This window comes from Rhipicephalus sanguineus, chromosome 7 (assembly GCF_013339695.2).
Source record: "Rhipicephalus sanguineus isolate Rsan-2018 chromosome 7, BIME_Rsan_1.4, whole genome shotgun sequence".
Classification (NCBI taxonomy): domain Eukaryota; kingdom Metazoa; phylum Arthropoda; class Arachnida; order Ixodida; family Ixodidae; genus Rhipicephalus; species Rhipicephalus sanguineus.
In genome coordinates this window covers 89,991,872-90,011,355 of record NC_051182.1, presented here as the reverse complement: position 1 = coordinate 90,011,355, position 19,484 = coordinate 89,991,872, and the positions used below count along the sequence as shown (strand labels likewise).

Below are 19,484 nucleotides of genomic sequence, written 5' to 3'. Positions count from 1 at the left end.
GCCCGTATGCAATCCTAATGTCTGAGCATGGTGAAGATTTTTGGAAGAGTGAAGTTCGGTCTCTTTATGGGTAGGTAACTGATTTTTTTAAATGTTACCTATTGAACTTAGCAGCAACACACCAGAGCATGAATATTGAGGATGGTTTGCGAAGATAGAAAAGATCAGGTGCCGTGTGGCAGATGCCACTTGAATGACAAACATCATACAGGGCAGCCTTCGCGGACGGATCCTAATGGTTTGAACATGGTGCCGATGTTTTGGAGGAACAAGTTCGGTGTCTTTATGGGTACGTAATTGATTTTTTAAATGTGGCCTATTGAACTAAGCAGCAATACATTAGAGCACGAACGTTGGAGTGGGTTTGCGAAAGTAGAAAAGGTCGTGTGTCATGTGGTAGATGACACTTGGATCGCAAACATCGCACGGGGCAGCCTTCACGAAGCGGCCATAAAGACGTGAGTGTTTCTGCTGCTCAAAGCAGAGGCGTCACATACGGATTCAGAGGAGTATCTGCCACATCTTTTACTCCAACTTCCCACTGCTTGGCAGAATAGCTTAGTAGTCCCAATTACCGGCGGCATTCGTAATAGACATGTTGTACGAGGGCGGTCCGATAAGTATTTAGCCTTCAAAAGAAGAACGAGCATTTTGGAATGGTGTCGATTTATTTCGCAACATAGTCCCCTTTCAACTCTATACACTTGACCCAGCGATCCTCCAACTTCTTCATCCCGTCAGAAAAATGTGTTTTCTCCTGAGCTGCAAAATAGGCTTCTGTGGCGGCGATAACGTCTTCGTTCGACTCAAATTTTTGTTCGGCGAGTGAATTTTTCAAGTTGGTAAACAAGAAGAAATCACTCGGGACCAAATCTGGAGAATACGCTGGATGGGGCACCATTTTGTAGCCCAGTTCAACCAACTTGGCCGTGGCGACGGCGCAGGTGTGAGCTGGCGCGTTGTCATGGTGAAAGAGCACCTCTTTCTTCACCAAATGTGGCCGTTTTTTTTTTCGCAATTCGGCGTCGAATCGGCCCAGTAATTCGGCGTAGTAGGCTCTTGTCACCGTTTTGCCCTTCTCAAGGTAGTCGACGAAGATCACACCTTGAGAATCCCAGAAAATGTTTGGCCATCACCTTTCCGACCGATGCGACAGTCTTCGCCTTCTTTGGAGCAGTTCTCCGTGTGAAGTCTACTGTTCGACTGTCTTTGGTCGCTGGTGTGTACCATGGATTCAGGTTTCGTCGATGGTCACAAAACGACGCAGGAACTCCTTCGGATTACGCTTAAACAACTTCAAACACTTCACTGAAGTGGTCTCACGGACGCTCTTTTTGTCCGTAGTGAGCAAACGCGGCATCCATCGCGCCGACAGCTTTCTCATGCCCAAAATTTCATGCAGGATATGACCCACGTGGACTCTTGAGATGCCTACTGTCTCAGCTATGTCGCGCACCTTCAGTCGGCGGTCTGCCAATACGAGATCGTGGATTTTCACCACGTTATCGGCCGTGGTAGCCGTTTGCGGGGCCCCTGGGCTAGGCTCATCAAAAACCGACGTGCGACCACATTTAAACTCGTTGAACCAATTTTTGACCGTTGCCGTCGAAGGAAAAGACTCACCGTAGACGTAATCTAGTCGCTCTTTGATTTCGCTGCGCGATTTCCCTTCCAAAAACAAGAATCGAATCACCAACCGATGTTGCTCTTTTTCCATTTTTAATGGACATACGAAAATCACCGGCTTCCTCAATCGGCCAAAACAAAAGCGCGAGCCCGATTCGACTGGACCTTTGCACGTGTCCCTCTAAGAGAGTATACTCAACGTCAGTATATGTCTCATGCGATAGCGTCGCGCTCTCGCGGTGAGGCTAAGTACTTATCGGACCGCCCTTATGTTGGTGGAATGAACCTTGCGTATCTATAGCATCGCATCTTGATGCCAACAAGGCCACGTTCCTTTTGTGGGCCTTCATCAATGCACAGTTAGCAGAGCTGCTACCTCCCAACCCTGAGAAATAGGAAACTCACGCATCTGGCTCTAACAACTTTGTCATTATATTTGTACTGTCTAACCAATGATAGCGGGTAAACTCGTTCGTTTATCGTGTAATATTGCTGATGCTTTATTATTCCACGACCTTAATGCGGTGGTTAACGGGGCTCGTTGTTCGGTAAACGTCTTTACCGCACTCTTTAAAGTGCATTATGTGTGTGCTACATTAGATTACCTTTCTACATTAATGTTGCTTACCGATAAGTAGGGGTCTGAGAAGAAGCGAAGCGCCTGCGATGAATGACACGCCGCCCATCATGGTCGGCAGAGCACCGATGCCGAATTCCTGCACCAAGGTGGGAGCCTGCAGAGACAATCTTGATCCGCTGGTGAGTCCCAGCATAGCCGCAGCAACTATCATCGGCGGGAGCGTCGATGCCCACGCTAGCCACTCGTAAGCGAGTCCCTGGAGTACATATCCGAGCAGCATCCCCGATTCGACAGATAGGACGCTCGAATCGATAGCGAAGCCGACGGCGGCTCGGAAAGCGACGTCGGCACCTGCAAACGCTTGCAGGAAGTATACAGAATGGGAAGGGTTCAAGCCTCTGTCTCCGGCCAGGTCCGCAGGTATCAGGGAGAACATACCCGTGGTGAACATTACTGCTCCGAAAGATAGTGCGTACACCAGAAAAGACCATGTCACGAACTGTTTAGCTGTTGGGCCGGGTTTAAGCCATGACAGGAACTTCGTAGCTTGCGGCATCTTTCCAGAACCTCCATCGGGACACAGCCGGGCAAATGAGCTGTTTTGCTTGGTCCTGTTTGATGGATTCACTGCTCCATTGCACGGTGCCTCCCATTGTTGGCAGAAAGAGTGTTTCTGTGACACATTCGACAACATCCAGTTTTCTCTACATATGACACTACATTCACATGCCACGTTCTTCTTGACGTCCTGTTTCGGCGTTGTCTTTTCTGGTGTAGTTTTCAAGTTTGCGAGCCAAGGCGGACTTCTAAGAACAATAGCAGCTGGTAACGCATTCAGGAAAATCGCCCCGTATAGAAGAAATGCTGCTCGAATGCCGTACGTTGTGCGGAAGAACTCTACCAGGGGCGGCAGAACGAAATTGCTAAGGCCACTGGCGCTGTAGACAAGGCTGGAAGCAATGGCCCTCCGCTCCTCAAAGTGCTGCGCCACCAGGACGTTCGCGGCGACGTACATTCCGGATATGGCACAACCTGCGCACGAGAACATTCGAGCATTTGGCACAAGGCTGTCAATGGTTTGACGCAAGAAACATTGACACACACACACACACACACACACACGAAAGAAACAGCACAAATTTCATAAAGTAAGCAACAATTATAAAAATTCCATAAGCGTCAGTCAGGAATATTCTTGTCTGATAACATGGTGCAATTAGCATACTGTAAAGGTACCATATTTTTTTTCGCCGACAGAAAAGTTCTATTGTGTAACATCGACTTGGACGCGAGGGAAAGAAAAAAATTTGCACAAATACGAAAAACACACCCGAAGACAAATTCTCTACTGTGATTCAAAAACAGTGCGTTGCTTCATATTTGAGTTCCAAGTTAAGTGCCTGAAAGCAAAAACATATGAGAGCAAACATTCGCAATGAAGATGAGGTACAGCTGTCAAAATAATTCTCGGAAACTACTGATGAAATTTTAATGAAATGCCAAAATAGTAAACAAGGCCCGTAATAGGCATCTACGATTCACATTATGTGGTGCTTGGAAGTATGGATTTAGAGAAAACCAAAAAGAGTTACGCAATGGGAAGTAAGAAAAAAAAGTGGAGCAGCGGAGCTGGTGGCGTTCCCATCCTCCTCACCTTCACCTCCCTATTCCTTTCTCCTTTTTTTCTCTCTATATTTCTTTCTCTTTCTCGGTCTTTCTATCTTTCTATCTCTATCTTTCATTTCTTTCTCTCTATGTCTGTATTTCTCGCTTGCTCTTCCTATCTCTTTTTCTCACTCTCCATATCTCTCGCTCTCCTTCATTGATTCTCTCTTTTTCTCTCCATCTTTTTCTTTCTGCCTTTCATTCTGTCTGTTTCTCTTTCTTTCTATGCCATGTTTTACTCTCTCCTCTCCTCCTTTCCCTCCCCCTCTCCCCCAAATCTGTCCCCCCTCCCTCACTTCCCATTACTACCCCTTGCCATACTGTACAATACAAGGCTACGCCGTCCTCTGCTAGTCGCTCGCCTTGGTATGGTGTGTACGCGGGTTCGAATCTCGCCTCGCGAAGAAAATTTTTTGCCCTAGAATGTCTCTCTTTATTTATTTCTGTCTCTCTCGCTCTCTTTTGCTCTTTTTCTTTCTCTCTCTTCACTCGTCGTCTCGCCCATCAGAGTTATTGCATCCCGCGCCAGAGAAATCGGCGCTTGTGTTTTAGGAGCGAAGTAGAAGACAAGTCGACGACGACGACGAGGAAGAGGACGAAGAGAGCGAGTGCCGTTCCGTGATGATGTTTTTTTGGTGACACCGAACCAAGTACGGCAAGATACAACGGCTTCGGTGTTAAAAAAAGGACTCCCTAGTAGATACAGCCTATATATTGCAATGAAATGCAGCGATTAAGACTACGAGGTGAACAAAACTGTGTAAGGGAAACTATGAAGTAAATAAATCGAAGTACCAAAAAATCTACACCATCTAGTTTGTTCGTAGTTGCCGAAACTTGGAAGGGTGACGTTCTACAGCTATATCGTCAGGTAAGCAATTTCATTCCCCAATGGCCATCGGTAAAGAAATATTTCTTGAAAGCGTCTTTTGATCCGTAAGGGCGCTGCAAACTGAGGGCATGGAAGCGGTGGTGTAGAGTATGATTAGGTAGCGGGAGAAGCGTGTCTCGCTAATGTGGTGTCGTGTGTAGTACAGTTTCTGAAATAAGATGGCAGATTTTGCGAAGATCCTCCGAGACGCCTAGATCAGAGTCAAATTCACTAGCACTTATCCGGTTGTTCATATTTAGAAGCAATGATATGGGCTGCGCAATTCTGGAACACCTGAAGTGGGTCAACAAGTACGCTTGATGAGGGTTCCATATTGTTAAAGGGACACTAAAGAGAAACAATGAATCAGTTTAGATCGATAAAGTTTGCTCTGAGAAGTCTAATGTCGTTAAGTTCGCCATCATAAGTTTATTAATAGAGGAGAAAATCAAGTTCAAAGTATCATTTTTAAATTTCGCGCCGAAATTTCCCCGTGTGACGTCACGGATTTCAAGGTGTGTTTATCGTATTTTGGCGCCATGGGCTCAACGAAATTACCCCAAACTCGGCATGTTAAGTCTATGGCCCCCTCAGAGGACAGTGTACTTCATTTTTACCGATTAGGGACTACGTAGTCCCTAGTATGCGCCGTCAAATCATGTGACGTCACGGGGAATGGTGCGGAAACTACAACATGGTGTCGCCACCCACATTTTGTTTTTGCGCGTTTTCTCGCTTACTAAGCGTCTTCTCGCAGCAAGCGTGGTGTTTTTGGTATGGTGAAAGAGTACTTTACTAACATGAGAAAAATCGTTTTGCTCTTTAGTGTCCCCTTTAATGGAAATGCAGTTTTGTGCGGATAAGCGTGTCGTAAGCCAATGTTTGAAGTAATTCTAACCAATGCAAGGAATTTAAGACTTGCAGCTCCGAGATTACGAATATGAGCGGAGCATAAAAGTTCGGGAGTGGTGATCACGCCAACGCACTTGATTTAGCCTGCTGAAAAGGAACATAGCACAAGAAATTAAGGGACCCCTGGCACCAAAATTGAAACCTCAAGATGTTTGTGCTGTTTGACTGTCCTGTATACGTGGGTACTTCTGACCGATTATTAGTGGGTGACGTTTAGGTAGGTTTAGGTATTAGTGGGTGACGTATTAGTAGGTTTAAGGTATTTTAATTTGGTTTTAATGTAAGCGTGAGTGCTCATCCAAGTTGGCAGCACCTCGCGACATCGCCGCTGGTATGACTTAGATCGAGACCGCGTGTGACGTTCCACGAATGAAGCCAGTATTGTCGACGTCACAGAAGATTTCCAGGGCTCACACAATACTACGGCTGGCACCCGGAGAAGGCCATTGTTCCTCACCCGTCTCCCTCTGTTGTCGGGCTGCTCTCAAGGTAGTTCGGGCTGCTTACGCCAGGAATGCTCTTTTTTTTTCGTTTTTCGGAGGGGACACGCGCTTAACAGGTTTCACATACCGAAGCACCCACATTGTTTTGTTCCTCGCCGCGCGCGGAGCCCCGATTTGAAAACTGCGCTTTCAACAACGCCAAAGCTTGAGTGCACGTGATCTTAGGCGCTCCCCCGCTTTGGCGCGCTAGTTTCTTATGGTTTTAGGCGGGCGTTTTTAAGTGACGAAAAATTGTTCGCAATGGACGACGGTAGCATTAATTATACGATACGTTAGGAGCATTTACGATTCAGTTTCGGGGTTACCAGACACAAAGCTACAAATTACAGTAAAAAAGTCACAAACAAAAATTTCCTTGTCTGGGGTGCTTTTAGTAAGTACACTACATTTTGTAACTACTGCGACGCTGCAAACGCAGAATTCCAAGCCTTTGGTAGGAGCATCCGTGATCTCTTGACGAAAAATGGAGGAATTTGCGCCGAGACATGGCAAATTGTTTGAGACATACTTGGAAAACACGCGTGAAGTGCGTTAGGTCCAATTTTCTTGCGATTTTTCTGTGGACGATAAGAGCCTTGACGAGTAAGTGTGGCAGCCCCACTGCGACCCGTTTATTCTGATTACGAGACACACGCACGGGGAAGTCGGCTTGATGCAGTTACAACCTACAGGACCAGGTACATTTATGTTTACTTTCGCATATATGTTTAGAGCTAATATTCACTATGAATGGAAACAGCTGGCATCCTCCCGTTCGTAGAACAAAGCTACTCCGAAATCTATGCGGATTTGTAGGAAAGTAAAGCTTCCTAGTTTGCGAAAAATTCGTCCTGGTTCAGGGATCCAACCATTTGCGCTAACAAGGAGGCTAGCAATTCAAGAAATCTGGACTCATGAAATGTGGCGTCAAGGAATCTGGACTTCAGCCTATAGGCGCGGCTAGAACAAGGACTGTCTGTTTGGTTACGTCACCGCGGATGGCGAGCGAGCACTGGCCGCAGGCGTGCGACAAAGAGAGACTGGAGGGTGTCATTTGTTCCCCCTTACCCGCAGCTCATGGTCAAAGATAGTATGCCCCCCCCCCCCCCCCAAGCGATAAGATTCCGGTATATAACACCGTATTCCTCAGTGCAAGTATCATCATCATCCACAGCATATTGTTTGTCTGCTATGGAATGAAGTGGGCATATAACAGGCTGAAGATGATAAGGTGCCCTTACCCTCATGCTCTATGCACTGGGAACCGAAAAATAAGTGGAGACAGTCAATTCGAGCTGGCCGTCACCTCAGAAGCATTGGAAGTCCTTGTGCTAAAAACATGCACTCTCAATTAGACGTAATTTACACATGTTCGCCAGTCTTGGCGTAAGACTAGGGTTTGACACAGCGAACACTCAAGCGCATCCCTTTCAGTGACGAAGCAGAACTATTTCTGAACATAAACGTGTGTCAGAAGTAATGTCAACCAACGAACGAACAAACTTGGTACGTCGCCATATGAGGCATCGCACTTGTGAATCAAATATCAGGTGCAATAGGTTTTGCGTTTTCCTTCGGTGGCTCTTATTTCGCTCATCTACACAAGCAAGGAGTGCAATTGTTGTTGTTAAGGCAGGCCCTGTCTATACCGACTTTTAATTGTGAGTAGTAACCATCAAGTGAAACATCTAAATGTTCCATACGTTGGGCTCTACATAGCACTTTTCGAAGAATAACTCAGAAAAACACTGTAATAAATTACAGGGGCGGCACCAGAATTTACTTACTGGATAAGCTAGGGGTGCACGCACTACAATGAAGAGTTCCATCTAGAGGGTGGGGGGGGGGGGTAGACACGAATTGTGTTTTGACTATGTTTACTTTTGGGGTGCGAAGAAGGGAGAGGCGAAAATTTAGTTTTCGGGGGGAGGGGGAGGGCGGCCGCCACTCATATTATCTGTACTTGCCAGGACTTACCATGAAGAATACCGAAGAAAATTGTGATGAATGTTAGGGTTTCCGCCAGGTAGCACATACTGACCGCGATTCCTGCCAAAGACGAGCATGTTATCAGGACTGTGCGGCAGGAAAAACGCTTGCAGAAGGCGCCAGCTAGTGGACCTGTGTATCAATAAAAAAACAAAGCAGCAACGATAAAGTAATTTTTCACGCTTTAATTTCGCTGATTTCGCTCATCTGCTTACCTAAAATTTCACATGACCTAGTAATCGGGCGCAGCACTATTTTACACCGAGGGGAGTAATGCAGAGGGCACGTGAGTAAGAAGACAGCTATTGGTGCATATGGCCACAATGAGATTTACTAACCGTGATAAGGCGGCAGACAGTTGAAATTATCTTTCCTAGTTGGTTGTATTATAAAGGGTCGAATGAAGGTCAACGCTTTGTAAGGAATCTGACATCAATAGCCAGGAATTTACGAATTCAGTATGCGTAGTTTTCACAGAATCTCAACATAACATCATGAAGATCACAACCTTGAATGTTTTATTGCAACAGCAATTATATGGACAGTCTCGGCTGATTTTTGCCGTCGCCGTCACCGACGCCGCCGTCATGCACCATATATGTATATGTATATCTCCATATCCCCTCTCCCCTCCCCCTCTCCACTTTCCCTCTCCACTTTCCCTCTCCCCTCCCCCTCTTCACATCCCCTCTCACCTTTCCCCCTCTCCACTTTCCCTCTCCCCTCCCCCTGTGCACTCTTCCTCTGAAACGCGGGCTAGACATACCGAAATTCTCCTGCGCAACGCCGCGATGAGCACCAGCGCATGCCCGTCCCCTCCCCCTCTCTCTCCTCTCCTACGCTGCCCCCCTCTCGCATGTCTGCCGACTGCGTTCCCCGCTCGCCCTGTGAGAATTAACGGCCAGGCTAGAGGGAAGACAAGACGCGCATAGCGTTCGTCTTCGGTTTCCACGACGCCAGGTCGGTAGCATGCCCAAAGAACGCCAACGGAATGCGATCGTGCAAGTGCTCCGGCTTCGCATCGCCTCATGCTCCCCTTTAGCGGGAAATGGTGTAATTTTCTTGCTATCGCATTCGTTGCTTCGCCCTTGCGGCGAAACTGTGTTTTTTTAGTACCCCCGTATTCAGAAACGCTGCTTCACTTGAACTTGACTTGCCACCGCCTTCAACGCGTTTCGAACGCGCTGCCTTTAGGCTGTGCCAAGGCAGGACAAACGCGTTTCGAACGCGCTGCCCAAGGCGGTGGGAAGTCAAGTTCAAGTCGAGCAGCGTTTCTGAATACGGGGGTTAGTCATTCTATATTTATTAAATTGGGTGTTGCAGAACGATCGCACTATGTCCTGTTATCTTGTGTGTCATAAGCTAGGCTGACAATCATGAAAGGGTAAACAGGCACTCTGCTAAAATGCTATGTTTAGCTTGTGGTTTTTAAGTATTTAATTGAGAAAGCCTAAAACAGCGCATGCATACGAGTGCGCGAGATTGCGGTGTAGTCTTTGCACTGTTGAAAGAATGGTTAACATGCGCCGGAATTCATGCGTAAATAGCGTTGAGAGGTCAAACAAACGGTTGTTCTTTGTTTCCATAATTCTTGTGAGAAAAACATCACGTGGTGTGTTAACATGTAAAAAAACAATTAGGGCAGTTTCGCACTTGTGGTGCCAAGCCTGAAGGAAGTGCTGAGCTGGGCAGCCTTCTTTGTTTCTCTTCGGTTTTCTATTTCTTTCTTTTAACGCGAGAGCGTTAGAGAGCTCGTGTCGCAGAAATTCCGGTGTCGGCGTCGGCACCGTCGGTTGTGAGCGAAAAATCGTCCGTGAGCGAAAAATCGAGAAATAAACAAATAAAATAAAGAATAAAATCTTCGGCCCCTTAAGGATCGAACCAGGGCCGTTCGCGTGGCAAGCAGGTGTCCTACCACAAAGCCACGATGTTACTTGCAGCTGCTTCGGAAAAAAAACACTACATAAATGCCATGTAGTGGAAGGAGTCTCCTTAACGCATTTTGTTCGGCAGGTGTCACGACGAAAACGAGCCCATTCGGCGATTTGTAGGTGCATTTGGGAGGCCATCAAACTACGTCGAAAAAGGCCGGGATAGTGCAGCCATCGCCGCTAAAAACACACACGAACTTTCAAACAGCTCTAAAAATGGACAACTATGTCCATCTAGCGGAAAACATATAACCAATGACGGCTTGCGGAGGCGTTGATCAAGCAAACAGCAAACTCTAGATAATGTGCTGCCATCTGTGAGGCATTGTGAGACTTCTGATGGCCTCCGAGATGGCAAGCGCGCGGCGTGTACCTCGGAGGCCATGCGACTCTTGCTTTAGATAAAAAAAACTGTACCATACGCGCGCGCGCGCGCGCGCGTGTCTGTGTGCGTGTGTGTGTAACAATAGACATTAATAAGTATGCACTTAGTGGTTGAAGTGCGCTCTAGGGGCCGGATTTCGCTATCGCGTTCAACTCTTAAAGGCGAAGCTTAAGGGTCCCCCAATTTTTTTCTTTTTCCGTGTTTTTCTCTTTTTTTTCTCTCTTTATATTTATTTCTTCCTCTCTCTTTGTCTATTTCTTGCTCTTTCTTGCTCTTTCTTGCTCTTTCTATGTTTCTTCCTATGTTTCCCTTTGTTTCTCTTTGTTTCTATTTTTCGCTTGCTTCCTCTTTTTTTCTATTTTTATACGCGGTTTTGGCTGCGTTACGCCAAGCGACGACCGCATCCGCACTTATCATCATCAAGGCGCTCGAAGAACAAGAGGAAGAAGAGTTCTCCTTGGCGCGAGCGCGTGCTCAATATGCCACAGATGGCTATGCTACTCGTGGTTTTGCCTGCGTTACGCCAAGCTACGAGAACATACGGTGACAGCATACGGAAGCATACGACAAGCCGGGTCCCTGAAGTGCTCCGCACTTTAAAAATTATTACAAATGAACGAAATTCAACACGTGTAAGCTCATATTGGGCAGGGTAAACCAGACATCCGATTTTCATCATTTATGAGCTGACATTATCGCAGGAGTTTGGTGAGATGATAAACACTTTCAGATATTGTGTCAAATATTCCACGAGCCCAACACAATTACACGTTCTCTTGTACTACGCTAAAGGTATGATGCTTGAAATACAAAAACTGGATATGATCGCCACACTGACGTCACACTTTCGTGAAAGCAATAACGTGAACGCTCTCACCTTTGGCGATTACAATTGGCATAATTTCTGACACAGCATTATAAGAGTCTTGGCGCTTCTACTCCTTCACCGAGGCCATAAATAAGTTTGTCATAAGAAGTCATCACTCCCAATGAGTAGATCGGTACTGCGCTTTGCGAACTTTCAAATCGAGATATCAAATTAATAATCAAAATATATCTGTATATTGAAACAAATCAATTACAGATATGCTTCTCAGAAGACCCTTTAGCGCTAGTGAACGAGGTTTCCGGTAGCCGCTGTAACAGAAAGTTTTTCTGAGATGTGCGCAGTCACAAGTTCCTTACAGCATCTGTAGAAATGACTGGCGATATTTACGCGGTTACCACTGAATCAATGCAGCCGCGTGCTACATACTTATGAGCGCAAATATTTGGCGATGGCTTACCGAAGGCTTTGTTGATTTGCCCACTCTTTCGTTATTGCTTTGAAAACACAGCTATACGTATGACGCCTAGTAAAGCACAGCGGACGAAGAAGTAGAAGACGTGTATGAGCCAACTCGTGTCGTGATTTCCCTGACGATGACGTGGTCAATTGCCCCAGCCGTTAGTCAGTAAATACGCACTCGGTTAGCGCTCGTTGCAAGCAAAATGCCTACATTATGAAGTCTGAATGAGGTATTTTGGGATGTCACATAGAGCAAGCTTGCTTGGTAAATTGGTGCACATGTTAAGAGGAATCGCGCATTACTACAACGACTAAGATAAATACAGTTGGAAATGGGATAGGTCGGCGCCGATCTCTCCTGCAATAATCGTTTCCATAGTGTTGCATTTTATGTTGTTATAATCAACGAAAGAAGGGGATTTTAAGGGCTCGTTTTTCTTTGTTAGACACAACTTTAATGTGAACCAACAGACAATTATTTGAGCCAAGAACAGTGTAGGGGACGTTATTTATAGTAATGGCGATATAAATGGGAAAAAATTAAAGGCCCCGCCACGGCGGTCTAGTGGTTATGGCGCTCAACTGCTGACCCGAAGATCGCGGGATCGAATCCCGGCCGCGGCGGCTGCATTTTCGATAGGGGCGATAATGTTTGAGGCCCGGGTACTTAGATTTAGGTGCACGTTAAAGGACCCCAGGTGGTCCAAATTTCCGGAGGCCTCCACTACGGAGTCTTTCATAGTCATATCGTGGTTTTGGGACTCGCCCGGCGCTCTACCGATACAGCTACCACGGCGGTGGTCCTCCCATCCACTTTGTCGGGTATATCCGTGCATTGAAACCTGGGATTGTTAGTCAGCGCCGCTCGTAACCATGGCGGCGAGTGTGGAATACTCTTTCTTTGCCTGCTGTCGTCACTTAGGTCGTGGCGCCAGCAGATTATATGATAATTACTACAAATAACGTCCCATATACATTCATTGGCTTAATTGTTTGTTGGTTTTCATTAATATTACTATCATGTGGTGATATGCTAAGAGCAACGGGGCATTACTTCAAGGACTAAGAAAAAATACAGTTGGGGATGTGCTGGGTCCACAATGAACTCTATTATTTCGTATTATTATAGTATGGTGATATTACGTTTAGAGTACTGGTACCTAGACATATAGACTTTTCTATGCACTTTCTTTATGACCTGTGGGCAATGTGCGACACTGCGAACGGGATATCGTCTCAGCCACAATTTATACAGTAAAACCTCGGTGATACGAATCTCGCGGGGTCACCAAAAATATTCGTATCACCCGAAATACGTATCACGAGAAAACATGAAAAATTAGTATGCAGCAAAAAGAAAGCTTGCGTACATTTTCATTTATTGCGCCTCAGGGCCGCGGCAATGTTATTTCCACGATTTAAATTAAAGTTTTTGGAGGTCAACGACCATAATTGTACTCGTAAATATAGGCGCGTGCGCGCGTGAACAAGTAGCCCCTTCCAAATTTCAGTACGCTTTTCCACATGCCAACAGAGTACCACGGCGAAAGCAACTTAAGGAGCGCTTTGCACGCGATAGATGAAGGCCAGAAAATTTTAGAACCGCTGTCCTCAGTTTTTTTTACTTTCTTATCGCGGTGGTGTTGGGGATGCTTTTCGGGAGATTTACGGCCGTTCCCGCACAATTGGGAGTTTGCTAAAAATTAGGGGGTCTCCCGTGCAAGGTGTGTCACCGGGCTAGTTGGTATTCCATATTGACGTGAACAGCGCGTGTAATACACGAGGACGAAGAAACGACGAGGACAGCGCTAGTCCTCGTCGTTTCTTCGTCCTCGTGTATTACACGCGCTGTTCACGTCAATAACTCCCGTGCAAGTCGGAGAGTTGGCAGGTGTCCGCGTCCCGAACAATCGCGCATGTTGACGCTGCGAGGCCCAGCTCCTTCGTGAAGACCGTTCGCTTCTTCTTTCGGTCCTCGTCCACCTTTCATAAGATGTTTGATTGCGAGGGCATGGCTTGCATCTACGTCGCAGGGCGTGTGTAAGCAAAGTACAACGACGCTACCTCGAGCACAGCAGCATGCGTCGACGCGATGAAGCAAAAAAAAAAAAAAAAACGCGGCGCCAACGTTATCTGTAATTTAAACCCGAACGCACACGAAGGCGCATTAAGGCCTCCGAGATTCGTGCGCACAATCTCGGAGGCTACGACGTGCTGCTGATGGTCAACTAGCGGCGCGGCGCGCATGCCCGCGCCAGCCCACGCTTGGGTTGCAGCGCCCGCGCGATTGCCGCGTCTTCTGCGACATCGCGGGCAGCACCTGTTCGTACCTGTACGGTAGCGTAAGTTCGTATCAAACGTCGCGGGGTGAAATTGGGTTCGCAACAACCGTACTCCGTTACATTGCAGATTAATGGGCCTTGGCCGGGACCACAGAAAAATTCGTAACACCACGAAATTCGTACGAGCCGTGATCGTATCACCGAGGTTTTACTGTACATGCTAGTCCTATAGGTTGTGTGAGCTTAATGGGCTATATACCCCGTAGAGAGTTTTTCTTGGCTTCCTGGCCGGGTGTAGCTTGTGGTCTACCTTGTGATTACCAGATACCTCTGAATTTGAAAATTCCTTTTAGGAAACGCGATTTAGGATCTTGCCCCGACAAAGACAAGTCCACTTGCCGAAATGTTGGCTCCGGCGACATAGTGTTCGACAATGTTTAATCACACCACAAATGCATAAACCCAACATTTATCCAATGCCGCAATACTCGCACCGACCACACGGGAGACTTACTCCATACAGTGCGGCGGCCACATTCAGAAGTAAATTTTCTTGCACAATATCAATTTTTTTTCTCTTTTATCTATGCGCAAACATATAAAAACATGTCGCAGAAACATTTATTCGGCTATCATTAGCAGTCTGGGAATTACAACACGTTTTTCAACACATGCCCTTGAACTGCGAAACAAAAAAGGCCGTTGCACTTATTAAAAGCTAACTTTTTTCATGTATATAGATATTACACCAAGTGCTTCTTTATTTCACAGTCACGATCACATTATTTTTGTGTTTTTGAGCTGTGTTGTACATTTGCAGTTCTTAAGAAGTCACTAGAAACGGCGACAAGTAGGACGACCGATGCTTGAAGAATGTTTGTTTTTTCTCAAAACAAAATTTTGCTCCACCTCAAGTTACACCGGTACTGATAACATTTTTGCATATGTATTTTGAAATGAAAGATCGCACACTGACTTCTCGCATATGAATCTGCGAAATATGAACGAGGATCAAAGAAATTGATGCAGTACTTTTTAATTCACACCGGAGTTTTCAAATAAATTAGGTCCCAACGGGCGATTGGTAGGTTACCTTCTACGGGTTAGCTTATAATTAAGGCTCCGTGTTTTCGGAGTTTATTTTTCTTGAAACTCGGAGGCTGTTTTCGGGAGTTTATTTTCTCGGGGGAAATTCGGCGTTTATCCGTGTTTATTTCTCATAAATCCCCAATTCTCAGAAATTCAGAGTTTAATTTTGCATTATTCTCAATACTCCAAAGCGAAATGATATCTGAACACTAATACATCAGAACACACGAAGCGTATTTTAGTTGTCGGTAAGGTTTGAACGCGCAAACACATGTGCACACAAGCAGAAATCGTTGAATACAAAACACCTATGTGTTTGCGTATTAGCAGATAAAATCATGTTGTAATAGATGCAAGCATATTTTACTAGCTTCGAGAAAAATCTAGACTACTAAGCACCACCACCAGCAGAAAGAAGAAGCACATGAGAAGGGCTTGGTGCTTAGGCGTCCCGAGTTTTCTCGAAGTTATGTACCAACCAGCCCAGCGACAAGTTCTGCTAACATACTTTACGTGGTTGCTGTAACCGACGGAAGCGCGCTCCTTTCGGTTGATGTTTCTCAGTTTTGAATCGGAGCACAGCACATGCTACGTCGGCTAAGGCTTTCCAACCTTCTGATGAGCAGTTTGTATCAACATACCAACTGACACCACGTTACACTGCTGAAGTACTTGTAGGTCTCTCATGAGCGTCCTACGTTCAGGAAGCTTGTCGTCGTAGCAGGTTGCAAGTACCACCACTGCCGGACGTCCGCAGTACGTGTTCCGGCATTTACATAGTGATGGAAATGGCCGAGGCTGTCTTTTTATCGAAGAGCCTATATATGGCCGCAGTGTCTTTCTCACTGACCTCATGTAGGTATTTTCGGTATAACTGATCATTGCTTGGCATCGTGCGTACCGCCGACACTTGCATCCAAAGAGGCTGCCAAGAGGCCCAACAGCCTGGTGCAGTGGAATCCCAGCATGACAGAGTGCACGGCAAAACTGGTGCGCGAGGCAAAGTTTATATCGGCCAAACCGGCCGAAATATCAGTGATAGCTTCGGGCGTGCCCTTCCGATAAGAACGGAACGTGGTCATATAGGCCGTTAAAATTCGAGTTCATCGGTTAAATTCGAATTCTCAGCAATTTTACCGGCGAGTGTTTTTCGGATTTTTTTCGCATTTATCCGAAAACACGGGGCCTCACTTATAACGTTGCGCGATATATACGTGAATAGAGGATGCATGCGCTCAGTCTCGGCTACCTCGGCGTCGGTTCGGTGGGTCAAATCTCGAGCCACGAGGTGGCCGATCTCGTTGCCAGGAATGCTGTGGGGAGCTGGAAAAAAGGTCATCATGACTGGCCTTGTTGGAGGTTTTTGGTTGATGATATTGAGTGTGTTGGCATAAATGCTGCCTTAGCCAAGCTACTGCAATCCTGTTGAGAGTCAGTAATGATGACTTCCAACTCGGTTTGAGAGAGAGCGAACACTATCACCGCTTCCTCGCCTTTTAGGTGTAGCGAAGATGAGCGAATGCTATAGGGCTATAGTCATTGTTTCGCGGCATGGATATGCAACTTTGATCCTCGTCATTGGCAATCACGGTGGCTGTCATGGCTGCTTGTCCTGGGTAAGACGCCGCACCTGCGTAGGCTGCGGAGGGTTGACAGCCCCATTGCTTGTGAATGACACGGGCCCGGGCCTCCTTATGCTGTCTGTGGGCCATTGGGCGCATGTTGCGGGGCTGCGGAAGGATGGCGATATCGCTCCGGATGGCATGGGGTAGGCTTACTGTCTGATGGGGTAAGTGGATGAGCGGTGCTGAGAGAAGTTAAAAGAATCACACCAGGCAGTAGATCCAAAGCACAGTTGGAGGCCACCCTGGCTAAATTGATTCCAACTGGTCAGGAATGGCTTGCATACCTTCAAGCCAGAGCATCACAATGGCCAACAGAAGCCTTTTACTATAGGGTCCCACTGTCGTATCCCGTAAATTACTGCCATGTTACCGATTTTCTATCTATATCCTCAAGCCTGGAACGCATTAGCGGTACGCATCAAGTGGCCGCGTGTCTCGAGTCGGTGCCTTCGTGCGGCAAGCAGTGGCACGCTGGCCACAACTGGCATCGTACTGCTGGCGCCGCAGATATGTGACAGAAGTTGTGTTCTCGAGCCCCTTGCGCCATTAACCCATATATGCCCAGTGTCCTACATATAGGACGCTTCTTTGATGCACTCTAACATCGCTATTTCTTTAGCTGATGACTAGCGCCTCAGACCAGCAGATCTCAATGAGGCCTGCTTGATGTGCTGTTGGTGGCACTAGTCATCAGTTAAAGAAATAGCGATGTTAGAGTGCATCAAAGAAGCGTCCTATATGTAGGAAACGGGGCATATATGGGTTAAGATGCGGTGTCCCGTTGCCTGCGCGTTCGTAGCAGTTCGCAGTTCTGGCGCGCTTACAGACCGGGGCTAGTGCGGGCGAGGTTACAGATCAGCCCTGCCCATGTTCGTTGCTATATGCGAGACGCTGATTGGTGTTCAGAAGAGTGGTAAGTTGGGCTAGTTCGTAATGATCCATACTTATTGTAACTGCGCAAAAAACGGACGGAAACACGAAGGGCAATTGTTTGTCCTTTTCTTGCCCTTCGTGTTTCCGTCCGTTTTTTGCGCAGTTACAATAAGTATGGCTGATTGGTGCTTTGCTGGGGCGGTAGCGGCGAAAATCGCGTAAGCAGCGATTCGGGAGGTGGCGCTGTTGCTATGTCGGAAATAGCCATGAAATGGCAATTCGCGAGCAAAAAGTGGCAGGCGGCAGCGCAGTGCGCCGCTAGTGTGTTGGTACTTTATAAGGACCCGATAGTCCCGAAATTAAGGAATTGAGAATTCCAGTTGAGCAGAGGTGAGAAATAAGGGTGCTGAAAATTCGCGAGAAGAGAGTGGATTGAGGGTTATCTACAAGTAAAAATAGTTCTCGTCGAGCGTGTGTTCGGCTTGCTCTCCAGCCGCTGTAAAGCGATGGGATTTCACGTACAGCGATGCCGAAAGCCGGAAGATCGGTTTGCCGAAAAGCTGTGAGAATTTCACCTCTAATTGATAAGAGAACGCAGGTCCGTCGTAGTGATGGTTCACTCGACTCTTGAGGGAAAGAGACAAAGGGGTGGTGGACTGTCGCTACTAAGAAAGAAAGGCTTGACAATGTATATTTTATCAGTCTAAACTGATTTAGAGTCTCGGTTCAGCGTCCCTTCATGGGGCCCCTAAACAACTCAGAGTTCAAAGACGGGAGAGTGGTTCATTTTTTGCCTTCACTGCCTTTCCCGCATACGCAATCGTCTCCTCTCCACTTCTTTCTTCATAAAGCACGTTTACAATGTCAGCACTAAGCGTTAAGCTTATCAAGATTTCGCGCTTTCGGGCTAAACGCTGTTATCTCCCCTTGCGCAGTCGAGAACGCAGAAAACGAATTGAAAGCAGTTGATCGCGCTCGGTAGTCAACTGCATGAGAAAGCAGATTAGGAGACAATTCACAACTGATATCTCTCGTATGTGGAACAGTCGAGAGCTTTTTTCCCCTTGACCTCACGCGAACACACTGCTGGCGTCATGAATTGTGCATAATGTACAGGAAATTCCAGTAGAGAATAACGCGCTCGTTCTTTGCACTTTCAGAGCTTGTTTAGGGGCCCTTTAATATAGATGTTCTGTTCTTCTTTAACAGTCCGTAGGGAATAATCGGAACCGTGGTTACTAACCTGCTAGCATCATCAGTGTACCCGCCAGTGATACGGGCCAGGAAGCCTCTTGCCGGCTCACTCCGAACGTCTCGACGATGCCATAAAAGAAGATGCCGGCCACGCGGGGAGTAGCCGATGCCAGGAACAACACCCAAGCGCAGAAGCACGCGCTTATCCAACTCCATCGTGAGTCAACGCCAAAGCGGGGGTCGTCCTTGAGCGAACGCGCACTCGGCATCTCGCTCACAAGCCACACGCCGAAAACCACTATTTCGCGGACAGTGTGTGTTTATCCCAATTACACACAATCAATTCAATTGACAATTGATGAATGGTTCTTCAGATGTTAAATGTAAGGTTTTTTTGAGGTACACACCCTGTCGCGGTCGCAGAATGATCTTTTCTTTCGGTGCGAATGGTGAAATCTACGACATTTTTCGTGCCTCACCGCGAGAAGAAGACGAAAGTACAGAAGTGAACGCTGCAACTACTGGTAGAAGCTAAAAAGTCGCATACGTGGAACTCGCTGATAAAAGATAAATATACTCTTACGTTCACGCGCTTGCGTTGCCTTATCGCTATGACTTCACGGGCGAGGGTCGCAATGAGGCAAAGAACAATTGGACGTGACGTAACGGTGCGACCGACAGGTGCGTCACAG

General features: G+C 46.8%; 1 protein-coding gene across 1 annotated transcript; it reads right to left on the bottom strand.

Moving 5' to 3' along the window:
- Positions 1 to 2,989: 2,989 nt before the first annotated feature.
- LOC119400779 (uncharacterized) lies at positions 2,990 to 19,103 on the bottom strand. The gene is made up of 3 exons (XM_037667734.2): positions 18,842 to 19,103; positions 8,114 to 8,257; positions 2,990 to 3,238 (listed from the first exon to the last, which is right to left on the bottom strand). Exons 1-3 carry the CDS (start codon positions 19,006 to 19,008, stop codon positions 3,181 to 3,183), a joined length of 369 nt encoding a protein of 122 aa, XP_037523662.1. The 5' UTR covers positions 19,009 to 19,103; the 3' UTR covers positions 2,990 to 3,180.
- Positions 19,104 to 19,484: the final 381 nt, after the last annotated feature.